This window comes from Oryx dammah, unplaced genomic scaffold (assembly GCF_014754425.2).
Source record: "Oryx dammah isolate SB20612 unplaced genomic scaffold, SCBI_Odam_1.1 HiC_scaffold_28, whole genome shotgun sequence".
Taxonomy (NCBI): domain Eukaryota; kingdom Metazoa; phylum Chordata; class Mammalia; order Artiodactyla; family Bovidae; genus Oryx; species Oryx dammah.
Window position 1 is genome coordinate 18,360,029 of NW_024070212.1, and position 12,584 is coordinate 18,372,612.

Here is a 12,584-nt window from a genome sequence, read left to right on the forward strand (position 1 = left end):
GTTGTTATTCAAAAGAATGAGACAGATTTATATATCGTTGTTGTTTAGTCGTTCAGTCGTGTCCAGCTCTTTGCAACCCCACAGACTGTATGTAGCCTGCCAGGCTCCACTGTCCATGGGATTTCCCAGGCAAGAGTACTCGAGTGGATTGCCTTTTCCTTCTCCAGGGGATTTTCCCCACCCAAGGATCGAACCTGTGTCTCCTGCATTGCAGGCAGATTCTTTACCTCTGAGTCATCAGGAAAGCCCTAGATTTACATGTGCAAACATGGAAAGGAGGCTATACTCTGCAGTTTAAGAAAATAAAAAAACAAGAGGAAATGATGTATTATTTATCACAACCCTGTATGTGTAAAAAGCATGTGCATATTATATACATATATTTATATATATATGATACATGTCTATATATTAGTATATACACATACACACACACACAAACACATATGGCTTTTAAATATGGATGCCTATGTACAGAAAAACATTCTAGAACTTTAAACTAGAATATTAGAACTAATAGAACAGGCTAAATATTATAGTCAAGTGAAGAGCTTTTATAAGTCCTAATGCAGAACTTCCCTGGTGGTCCAACGGTAAAGATTCCCTGCTTCCACTGAAGCGGTGAAGTTTTGATCCCTGGTCAGGAATTACGATCCTGCATACTGCGTGGCATGCATAGTCAATAAAATTTTTTTTAAGTCCTGATGCATAGGCCACATCTCAGGTCCGTTAAATTACAGTCTCTAGGGACGGCACACAGGTATTGCATCCTTTAAAGCTCCCAAGGCCATCATAATAATGAACAGTGAGCACTGCTCTAAAAGGACCCGCCCATGGGTTTTCCCTGACAGTCTAGTTAGGACTCTGCACTTCCACTGAGGAGGACACAGGTTTGATCCCTGGTCAGAGAACTAAGATCCCATAAGCCATGCAGTGCAGCCAAAACAATAAATAAATAAAAGGACCTACCCACTTCTGTTAACCATGGGTATTTACAAGGAGTGGAACTGGGGAAGCAGAATTTCCGCTTCATATATTTCTCCTTTGTTTGCATTTTTTCAGCCAGTAAACATTACTTTCATATGTAGTGAGACAGAGAGAGCAAGCAATAAACAAAAATATAAGGAAGGTGTATTTCCTGCCTCTTGGGTAACCAGTAGCTGCCACTACTTTCCCTGTTACCTACCTCGGGTGGGCTGCTATACGTGGTCAGGGGACCTTCACTAAGGCCATTTGGCTTTTCTAGCACCACCTGTTCAAAGAAAAATCAAATTGGTAGTGAAAACTGCTGTTGTTGTTTAGTCACTCAGTTACGGCCAACTCTTTGCGACCCCATGGACTGCAGCCCAGCAGGCTCCTCTGTCCATGGGATTCTCCAGGAAAGAATACTGGAGTGGGTTGCCATGTTCTCCCCTCCAGGGATATAGAGTAGTGTGTATATGTTAACCCCAAACTTCTAATTTATCCCTCCTCTCCTTTCCCCTTTTGTAACCATAAGTTTGTTCTATATGTCTGTGCATCTATTTCTGTTTTGTATATAAGTTTATTTGTATCACTTTTTAAAGATTCCATATAAACCATATTACGTGATATCTTGAAGCATGATTTTTCTAAGAGTTCAAATCTTAGAAAGATTAAAAGAGAAAAGGAGGAGTGGGGGGAGAGGAAGAGGAAAGGAAAAGAAGGGAGGAAAGGAAAGAAGAAAAGATGTCTAGTGCTCTGTAGGAAAATGGAGAAAAGAGGGAGTGGAGAAACAGGCACAGCCTTGAGAGAAAATACCTGAGCCTCGTCAGGAGGAGGAAGGAAACCCCAGGCTAAAACCTTTCAGCAGACTGGAAAATGTGCCGGCCCATTCCCCGAAGCCCAGGAAACACAAGCAGCTGCCTGCCATAAACAAAGAGTTTCCCTTGCCCCTCGGGGATCCTGACAAGGTTTGACAAAACATAAATCAAACAGGAAGCGGAGTTTGCTGCCATTCTTTCCAACCCAAAGCCTAATTAGTCATCATATGACTGCTGGTTTATATAAACAAGGGCCCTGGACTTCTGGGCTCTGAGCACATTAGGCTCTTCAATCACGAAACAAAGCACCACCCACCAGTTAGATGTGAGCTCAGGCAGTGAAAGTCTTACCTTGAGCCAAAGCAAAGTGAATTAGGGGGTGTCCGCCACACGAGCCTGTCACATGCCCAGGGCGAAGGGTAACTGTGCTGGCTCTAGCTGCAAGGTCACTGTTCCCCTTAGGAGAACAAAGGCAGGGGCTACTGGAGAAGGACCACCCCACCCAAACTGAAAGCAGACGAAGGGGACACTGCCCGGAATCTAAGGGAGGATGAGGGTGAACTCATGGAAGAGACAGTTCTGCTCTCCTGGGGACATTTCTATCCTCAAATTTTTGAAGGACTAAAAAGCAGGATCCCAGGACCATCCATGCCAAGAAGGATTCTCCAATCAGTTTGGTCCAACAAACATTTACGATGACCTTGTGCATCCCTGGTGCCTCAGCTGGCAAAGAATCCGCCTGCAGTGTGGGAGACCTGGGTTTGATCTCTGGGTTGGGAAGATCCCCTCGAGAAGGGATCAGCTACCTCCTCCAGTATTCTGGCCTGGAGAATTCCACGGACTGTATAGGCCATGGGGTTGCAAAGAGTCGGACACAACTGAGCGACTTTCACTTTGTGTATCCCAGACCCTGGGCTGGGGTTTGAGGGCACAGAGACGAGGGTGGGAGGATGAACTCTCACCTGGAGAAGCTTCTTGTGCTAGGGTAGAGATAGCTCTAGACACACACAATAACAGGCAAGGACCAAGACTTCCAATTTACACCACAAGTATCACCAAATGAAGCAAGATCAACTTACGAGAAGTTTGGATTTCTAGGTGATTGTCTGCTTTATAAGACTTTGTATTGTAAGAAGATTGGTCACAGACTCCCTACGGACAAGATGGCTTGCCATTAATTGAATGATAATTTTATTGATATAAATTCAATTTCTTTTGTACATATTTTAGGGACAGGTGTGGTTGTATATAGGCTGACATGTGTGATGACAAGTGTCCATCTTCTGGAGAGCCCTAACAAGGTGTGAATGCTCAAAGAAGCCAGCATCACCTGTATTCTCAACTTTCCCAGCACTGGCATTAGATTGGGCAACCCATGGGTGATTGGTAAATGGCACAACTCCACCTCCTTAGTTTGGATCCGACTATGGACCATTTCTTATTACCTGTATCTCCTGTTTATGGACAGAATCTCCTGGATCTCTGTCAAGCTTGCTACTTATATCCTCCCGGAGCTTCTGCAAGCAGTTCCTGGCCTGGGAGGAGAGGGCAAGAGGCTTTAGCTTTGGGAAAGAGAGCACAACAACTCACCCACCTCTGTGCCCTTTCCCAGCCCATACTCCGATGAGTCAAGTACTGTTCTCAGTACCGGCTGGGAAAGCAGAGACTCTATTCAAGTGGGGCTGTAGTCCAGTCTCTCCTACAGAAGCAACAAAATAATAAAAAACCCTGCCTCAGTGTATTTAACTTTCCAGTTGGGGAGACACACAACCCAATGTGATATGTTATGGCCACAAGTGCCAAGAAGAAATACGAGACTGGTTAAGGCTTAAGAAAAGTGAGGAAGCAAGGCTGGCACTTTAGATAGGATGACTGGGGAACAGCGCTAGGTGTATGGTGCTTAATAAGTATTTGTTGATTAATGGGAGGGTCAGAAATGATATTAACACATGAGGGGGCATGGTGGCACTTTGGAGATATGAAGGAAGCAGAAGGAAGAAAATCAGAACCTATGAAAGAAGGGAGCCAAAAAAATGTGGGGTTTAGAGAAACGACTTTGGTCATTTCCACAAAGGGAAGGGATGCCCACCTCCTGGATATACTGGACCTCACTCTTCAGCTGGTTAATATTCTTCTCATGGATCATCTTGTCTCCAGATCTCCCCTTCAAGTACACCTGAAATAAGGGAAACAACACTAATTAAGAAATCTCCAGTGGAAGTAACCTGAACGTCCACTGACAGATGAACGGATACGGAAGATGTGGTACAGGGCCTTCACTGGTGGCTCAGTGGTAAAGAATCTGCCTGCTAATTCAGGAGACATGGGTTTAATTCCTGATCCGGGAAGATCCCACATGCCATGGAGCAACTAAGCTCATGCGTCACAACTACTGAAGCCCTCACATACTAGAGCCTGTGCTCCACGACAAGGGAAGACACCGCACTGAGACTCCCAGGCACCGCAACTCGAGAGTAGCCCCTGCCTGCCACAACTAGAGAGAAGCCCAGGTAGCAACAAAGACCCAGCACAGCCACAACTAAATAAACACATAAAAACTGGGGGGGAAGGAGGTGTTAAGTAGACATACACACAGTAAAATATGACTCGGTCATAAAAAAGGATGCAATGCCATTTGCAGCAACATGGAAGAACCTAGATATTATCATACTAAGTGGAGTAAGCCAGAAAAATATCACGAGATCACTTACATGTGAAAATTAGAAAAATAAAATGATACAAATGAATTTATATACAATACAGAAATTGACCTGCAGATAGTAAACAAACATGGTTAGCAAAGGAGAAGGGGGGAAGGATAAACTAGGAGGTTGGGATTAACATATACAAGCTGCTGCTGCTGCTGCTAAGTTGCTTCAGTCGTGTCCGACTCTGTGCGACCCCATAGACGGCAGCCCACCAGGCTCCCCCGTCCCTGGGATTCTCCAGGCAAGAACACTGGAGTGGGTTGCCATTTCTTTCTCCAATGCATGAAAGTGATAAGTGAAACTGAAGTTGCTCAGTCGTGTCCAACTCTTCGCAACCCCATGGACTGCAGCCTACCAGGCTCCTCCATCTATGAGATTTTCCAGGCAAGAGTACTGGAGTGGGGTGCCATTGCCTTCTCCATATACACACTAGTATATATAAAACAGATAAACAACAAGGACCTACTATATAGCACAGGGAGCTATACTCAATATTTTGTAATAATCTATAAGGGAAAAGAATCTGAAAAAGATATCTCTAACTGAATCACTTTGCTGAAACTAACACATCATTGTAAATCAGCTATACTTCAATAAAAATTTTAGAAAAAGAAAAGAAATCTCCAGTTAAATTAACTCCACACAGGTAGCCTCATACACTGCTGGTGGGAGGGTAAATTGTCACCACCTTTCTGAGTGGTAATTTGGTGGTTCTGATCAGAAGACTTAAAACTATATTTGACCTATCAAAGCTATTTCTGGAAATTTATCCTAATGAAATAAATTTAGCTAAAAACTAGTATACATACTTACATACAAACATGCAAACTCATGAAAAGGGGATTTACACATTTTTCTCTGTATACCATGCTTGAATTTTTTACAACTGAGAAAATATTTCTTTATTATTTATACTATAAAACACATACACAAGTTAGTAATATATATACTTGACAAAATATCATTTATGGCAGCAAAAAGTAGAAATAGACAAAATGTTCAAGATTTGGGGATTAAAGAAATTATAGGGTATGTGTATAATAGAATACTATGAAGTCATTTATGGATACAGAAGATATTATCGGTCGGTTGAGTCGCTCAGTCGTTTCCGTCTCTTTGTGACCCCGTGAATCGCAGCACGCCAGGCCTCCCTGTCCATCACCAACTCCCGGAGTTCACTCAGGCTCACGTCCATCGAGTCCGTGATGCCATCCAGCCATCTCATCCTCGGTCGTCCCCTTCTCCTCCTGCCCCCAATCCCTCCCAGCATCAGAGTCTTTTCCAATGAGTCAACTCTTCACATGAGGTGGCCAAAGTACTGGAGCTTCAGCTTTAGCACCATTCCTTCCAAAGAAATCCCAGGGTTGATCTCCTTCAGAATGGACTGGTTGGATCCCACTCTCAAGAGTCTTCTCCAACACCACAGTTCAAAAGCATCAATTCTTCGGTGCTCAGCCTTCTTCACAGTCCAACTCTCACATCCATACATGACCACAGGAAAAACCATAGCTTGACTAGACGGACCTTAGTCGGCAAAGTAATGTCTCTGCTTTTGAATATACTATCTAGGTTGGTCATAACTTTTCTTCCAAGGAGTAGGCGTCTTTTAATTTCATGGCTGCAGTCACCATCTGCAGTGATTTTGGAGCGCAAAAAATAAAGTCTGCCACTGTTTCCTGGAGAAGGCAATAGCACCCCACTCCAATACTCTTGCCTGGAAAATCCTATGGACGGTGGAGCCTGGTGGGCTGCAGTCAACAGGGTTGCTAAGAGTCAGACACGACTGAGCGACTTCACTTTTCACTTTAACGCATTGGAGAAGGAAATGGCAACCCACTCCAGTGTTCATGCCTCGAGAATCCCGGGGATAGGGGAGCCTGGTTGGCTGCCATCCATGAGGTTGCACAGAGTCGGACATGACTGAAGCGACTTAGCAGCAGCAGCAGCCACTGTTTCCACTGTTTCCCCATCTATTTCCCTTGAAGTGACGGGACCAGATGCCATGATCTTCGTTTTCTGAATGTTGAACTTTAGGCCAACTTTTTCGCTCTCCTCTTTCACTTTCATCAAGAGGCTTTTGAGTTCCTCTTCACTTTCTGCCATAAGGGTGGTGTCATCTGATATCTGAGGTTATTGATATTTCTCCCGGCAATCTTGATTCCAGCTTGGGTTTCTTCCAGTCCAGCGTTTCTCATGATGTACTCTGCATAGAAGTTAAATAAGCAGGGTGACAATATACAGCCTTGACGTACTCCTTTTCCTTTGGAACCAGTCTGTTGTTCCATGTCCAGTTCTAACTGTTGCTTCCTGACCTGCATACAGGTTTCTCAAGTGGCAGGTCCTGTGGTCTGGTATTCCCATCTCTTTCAGAATTTTCCACAGTTTCTTGGGATCCACACAGTCAAAGGCTTTGGCATAGTCAATAAAGCAGAAATAGATGTTTTTCTGGAACTCTCTTGCTTTTTTGATGATTCAGTGGATGTTGGCAATTTGATCTCTGGTTCCTCTGCCATTTCTAAAAGTGGCTTGAACATCAGGAAGTTCACGGTTCATGTATTGCTGAAGCCTGGCTTGGAGAATTTTGAGCATGACTTTACTAGCATGTGAGATGAGTGCAATTGTGTGGTAGTTGAGTGCAATTGAGCATTCTTTGGCATTGCCTTTCTTTGGGATTGGAATGAAAACGGACCTTTTCCAGTCCTGTGGCCACTGCTGACTTTTCTAAACTTGCTGGCATATTGAGTGCAGCACTTCCACAGCATCGTCTTTCAGGATTTGAAATAGCTCAACTGGAATTCCATCACCTCCGCTAGTTTTGTTCGTAGCGATGCTTTCCGAGGCCCACTTGACTTCACATCTCAGGATGTCTGGCTCTAGATTAGTGATCACATCATCATGATTACCTGGGTCGTGAAGATGTTTTTTGTACAGTTCTGTGTATTCTTGCCACCTCTTCTTAATATCTTCTGCTTCTGTTAGGTCCAGACCATTTCTGTCCTTTACCAAGCGATCTTTGCATGAAATGTTCCCTTGGTATCTTTAATTTTCTTGAAGAGATCTCTAGTCTTTCCCATTCTGTTCTTTTACTCTATTTCTTTGCACTGATTGCTGAAGAAGGCTTTCTTATCTCTTCTTGCTATTCTCTGAACTCTGCATTCAGATGCTTATATCTTTCCTTTTCTCCTTTGCTCTTTGCCTCTCTTCTTTTCATAGCTATTTGTAAGGCCTCCCCAGACAGCCATTTTGCTTTTTTGCATTTCTTTTCCATGGGGATGGTCTTGATCCCTGTCTCCTGCACAATGTCACGAACCTCATTCCATAGTTCATCAGGCACTCTATCTATCAGATCTAGGCCCTTAAATCTATTTCTCACTTCCACTGTATAATCATAAGGGATTTGATTTAGGTCATACCTGAATGGTCTAGCGGTTTTCCCTACTTTCTTCAGTTTGAGTCTGAATTTGGTAATAAGGAGCCGTTAAAGGGAGGCAAGCAAAGTGAAAGTGAAAGTGAAGTCGCTCAGTCGTGTCCAACTCTTGGTGACCTCATGGGCTGCAGCCTACCAGGCTCCTCCGTCCATGGGATTTTCCAGGCAAGAGTACTGGAGTGGGTTGCCACTGCCTTCTCCAGGGGATTTTCCTGACCCAGGGATCGAACCCGGGTTTCTGGCATTGCAGGCAGATGCTTTACAGTCTGAGCCACCAGGGAATCCCTGGAGGCAAGCAAATTGTAGTATAAATATACAATACAATTTTTTAAAAATACAAATGTATAGGAAAATGTCTGAGAGGATACACAATAAAAGGTTAACAATGATTATATTAATAGAATTATGGGGGGGTAACATAATGGCTACGTAAAGGCCATGTAATGTCTTTGAATAAAAAAAAATAATTGAAAGTATACAGGTTGGATAGGGTAAAACTATTCATAGATAACAAGATCATGTATACAGAATAACCTAAGGAATTCAATAAAAAACTATTAGAACAAATAAATGAATTCAGCAAGGTTGTAGGATACAAGTACAATATATGAAAAAAAGTTGTATTTCTATTCACTATTAATAGCAATGAACAATCCAAAAGAAAAAAAAATCTAGAAATAAATTTCAGTTCAGTTCAGTCGCTCAGTCGTGTCCGACTCTTTGCGACCCCATGAATCGCAGCACGCCAGGCCTCCCTGTCCATCAACATCTCCTGGAGTTCACTCAGACTCACGTGCATCGAGTCCGTGATGCCATCCAGCCATTTCATCCTCTGTCGTCCCCTTCTCCTCCTGCCCCCAATCCCTCCCAGCATCAAAGTCTTTTCCAATGAGTCAACTCTTCTCATGGAAAAGAAATAAATTTAACAAAGTTTAAAACCTGCATTCTGAAAATTATAGAACATAACAGAGGCAAGAAATTACAGAACAGGAAATAAGAGAAAACCTTGAAAAGTAAACATCCTATTTTCATGGATTAGAAAATTTAATATTGCTAAGATGGCTGCTGCTGCTGCTGCTGCTGCTAAGTCGCTTCAGTCGTGTCCGACTCTGTGTGACCCCATAGATGGCAGCCCACCAGGCTTCCCAGTCCCGGGGATTCTCCAGGCAAGAACACTGGAGTGGGTTGCCATTTCCTTCTTCAAGGCATGAAAGTGAAAAGTGAAAGTGAAGTTGCTCAGTCATGTCCAACTTAGCGATCCCATGGACTGCAGCCTACCAGGCTCCTCTGTCCATGGATTTTCCAGGCAAGAGTACTGGAGTGGGGTGCCATTGCCTCCTCTGTGCTAAGATGGCAATACTCCCCAAATTGAACTACAAATTCAATACAATTCTTATCAAGATCCAAGCTGGTTTCTTTGCAGAAACTGACAAAGTAATCCTAAAATTCATATGGAAATGCCAAGGACCCTAAATAGCTAAAACATTCTTGAAAAAAAACAAAATTACTACAAAAGTACAGAAGTCAAGACAGCGTGGGGCTGATAGAGGATAGACATGTAGATCAATGGTATATAAAGTGTCCAGAAATAATAATTACATACTCTGATTTTTGTCAACTTATTTTTGACAAGTGTGCCAATGAACAGTCTTTTCAACAACCAAGGCTGGTAAAAATGGACATCATGTGCAAAAGAATGAAGTCACATCATACACAAAAATTAACCCAAATGGATCATAGACCTATGCATAAGAGCTAAAACTATAACTCTCTGAAGAAAGTATGGGGATAAGTCTTTGTGACCTTTGGTTAGGCAAAGTCTTCTTAGATACAATACCAAAAGCACAGTAAGAAAAGAAAAAATATATATAAATTGGATTTCAACAAATTAAATTTTTTTGTTTCAAAGCACATCATCAAGAAAGAAAAAAAAAACCACAGAATGGGAAAAAATTTAAAAATTTTTCCAAAACATTTATCTGATAAGCACTTACTATCTGGAATATATAAACGAACCCTTATACTGTAACAATTAAAGCACAGTTGGATTTTTAAAGAGCAAAGGTTTGAATAAATATTTTTCCAAAGAAGATATACAAACAGGCAATAAGCATAAAAGATGCCATTAGGGAAATGCAAATTAAAACCACCATAGGACACCACTTCACATCCACTAGGATGGCCATAATCAAAAAAATGGATAATAACAAGTGTTAATGAGGATATACAGAAATTGAAACCCACATATATAACTTGTGGGAATACAAAATAGAGCAAATGCTTTGGAAAAATGTCTGGTAGTTTCTCAAAAGATTAAATATAAATATAGAATTACCATATGACCTAGCAATTTCACTACTGCTAGGTATATACCAAGAGAATTGAAAACACATGTTCACCTGAAAACTTGTACATGAATATTCAAAGCAGCATTATTCATAAAAGCAAGAGAGTGGAAACAACCCAAATGCCCATCAATTTATGAATGGGTAACAAAATATAATATATTCATTCAAGGGAATATGATTCAGCCATTAAAAGCAGTGAGTACTGATGTATGTTACAATATGGCTGATCCCTGAAAATACTCTGCTAAGTGAAAGAAGCCAGACACAAAAGGCCACATGTTGTGCTGTGATTCAGTTTATATAAAATGTCTGAAGTGAAGTGAAGTCGCTCAGTCGTGTCCGACTCTTTGCAACCCCGTGGACTGTAGCCCACCAGGCTCCTCCGTCCATGGGATTCTCCAGGCAAGAATACTGGAGTGGGTTGCCATTTCCTTCTCCAGGGGATCTTCCCGACCCAGGGATCGAACCCAGGTCTCCCACGTTGCAGGCAGATGCTTTAACCTCTGAGCCACCAGGGAGGCCCATATAAAATGTCTAGAAAGGGCAAATCCACAGAGACAGAAGGTATTGATAGACTGTGGTGATCACCAGGGGCTAGAAGGAGTGACTGAAAAAGTCCTGAAATTAGTAGTGGTGATGGCTGCACAACTCTGTGAATATGTTAAAAACCACTACTGAATTGTACACTTTAACTGAGTTAATTGTATGGTATGTGAATTACATCTCAAAAAGTTGTTTTTAGGAAAGAAACTTTTAATTTTTTTAAATTGTTTTAATTGCCTTAATTAAACATAAATTATTTTAATTAAAAATAATAAGTTCCGTAAACGCACCTTCTACCTGTCTCCACAGCTTTCAGCAGCTGAAATGAATACAGACAGTAGAAAAGCACTTGAAAGGTCATCTCATCCATTCCCCTGCCGAGTGCCAGGTGGCACTAGAGCCACTACAGCCTGACTGTGGTCTCCTGGTGTTAATTAAGATCTTTTCAGGAGACAGACAGCCAAGATCCAGCATCACAGATCTGGTTCTTCCCAGTCAAACCACAAGGACCCTTTGGTGAAGGCAGCCGCTTCCTCTCCTCTGCCTGCAGGGAAAAAGAGAGGAGGGAGAAACCGTGGAGCTGAGCTAAGCCTACCTTAATGATCTCTTCGTGTCCATCATTGGACTCCACCAGTTCTGAGGCCAGAGAATGACTAGTTGGGCGGCTGGACACCATGGCATAGGTCTTCCTGCCCGCCTGCCAGAGAGAGAGAAAGAAAAGTGGATCAGAAACCATACGACCAGCACTGAACCTCTGCCCCTCAACCAATGCAGAACTGCTGCTCAAAAGACTTGAAGGGTTAGTCGAATGTTTCCCGCCAAAAATTCATCTCAGACCCTCAACCCGAAGCCACAGGATGAATGCAGCAGCAGCAAGAACACAGGATGGGGAGAATTAGTTGAAATTGCAGGTTAGTTTTAATTGTAATGGGGGCCTCTACATCCCCAAAGCAAGGCACGATGCTGAGGTCGGCTGGCTGTGTCTGAAAGGAGATGCTCCCAGGCAGCAGAGGAGATGGTTCCAGCCAGCACTGGGCAGAGAGGTCAGCAGCAAGGAAGGAGAACTGGCGGGGACAAGGAGGCCTCGCTCCACCAGCAACCTCGATACCTTCTGGGCTATGCATTCAAGTTCATCTCCTGTCAGTTCACTCTGGAGAGTCAGCCTGAGCACGTCCACGCTGCCCTAATAATGACAATCACAGCAACAATAATCTCTCACCTTTACAGTCTGCTACCAGGACACATGCAGTCTTGCCAGTCCTGTACAGTGGGTATTATGATTGCCATTTCATAGGCAAGAAAAGCTGAGGTCTGGAGAGGTACATCAGCTTGCCCAAGGTCAGTTCACTCTTGGGTGATGAGGATGTCTCCAGGGACTCTGACAGTGTTCTTTACACAGCACACTGTGTGTGCTCTCCTTTCCCCACTGTTTGGAAGGCATCCCCGGACTGGTCATCCCCAGTTCAGAATTTCTGCACCTGACATCCACCCAGGAAGTGACTGATCCCCTTTACAAGACTAGGATATCTTTCCTGAACCAAATCATAGGAAGGCACCTGAATCCAAACCCTTATTTCTATGAGCCACACAGAAATTATCCAGAAGAAAGCAGGCAATGCAATAGATCAGCCTAATTTCAAAGGAAGAAGCAGGTGTTCTTTTGTAACTTAAAGAAGGTTTAAAAACCTTCTTTTCATTGTGAGGGAAACAGAAAGCCTGAGGGGGAAAACATGCAACAAGAGGGAAAAGTGGGGGGCTGGAGATCTGGGGAGATAAT

The 12,584-nt window shown here is 43.0% G+C and overlaps 1 protein-coding gene across 4 annotated transcripts in view; it reads right to left on the minus strand.

Moving 5' to 3' along the window:
- The window catches only part of TUFT1 (tuftelin 1), a 51,617-nt gene that overhangs the window by 13,486 nt on the left and 25,547 nt on the right, over positions 1 to 12,584 (minus strand). The window contains exons 2-6 of one of the 4 annotated variants that reach the window (XM_040230677.1): positions 11,916 to 11,990; positions 11,403 to 11,504; positions 3,871 to 3,957; positions 3,227 to 3,316; positions 1,187 to 1,252 (exon numbers count right to left, since the gene is read on the minus strand). In XM_040230677.1, coding sequence (XP_040086611.1) covers positions 1,187 to 1,252; positions 3,227 to 3,316; positions 3,871 to 3,957; positions 11,403 to 11,504; positions 11,916 to 11,990 — 420 coding nt within the window. The remainder of the gene's footprint in view (positions 1 to 1,186; positions 1,253 to 3,226; positions 3,317 to 3,870; positions 3,958 to 11,402; positions 11,505 to 11,915; positions 11,991 to 12,584) is intronic. The other 3 variants (XM_040230678.1, XM_040230680.1, XM_040230681.1) reach the window with 3 other exon arrangements.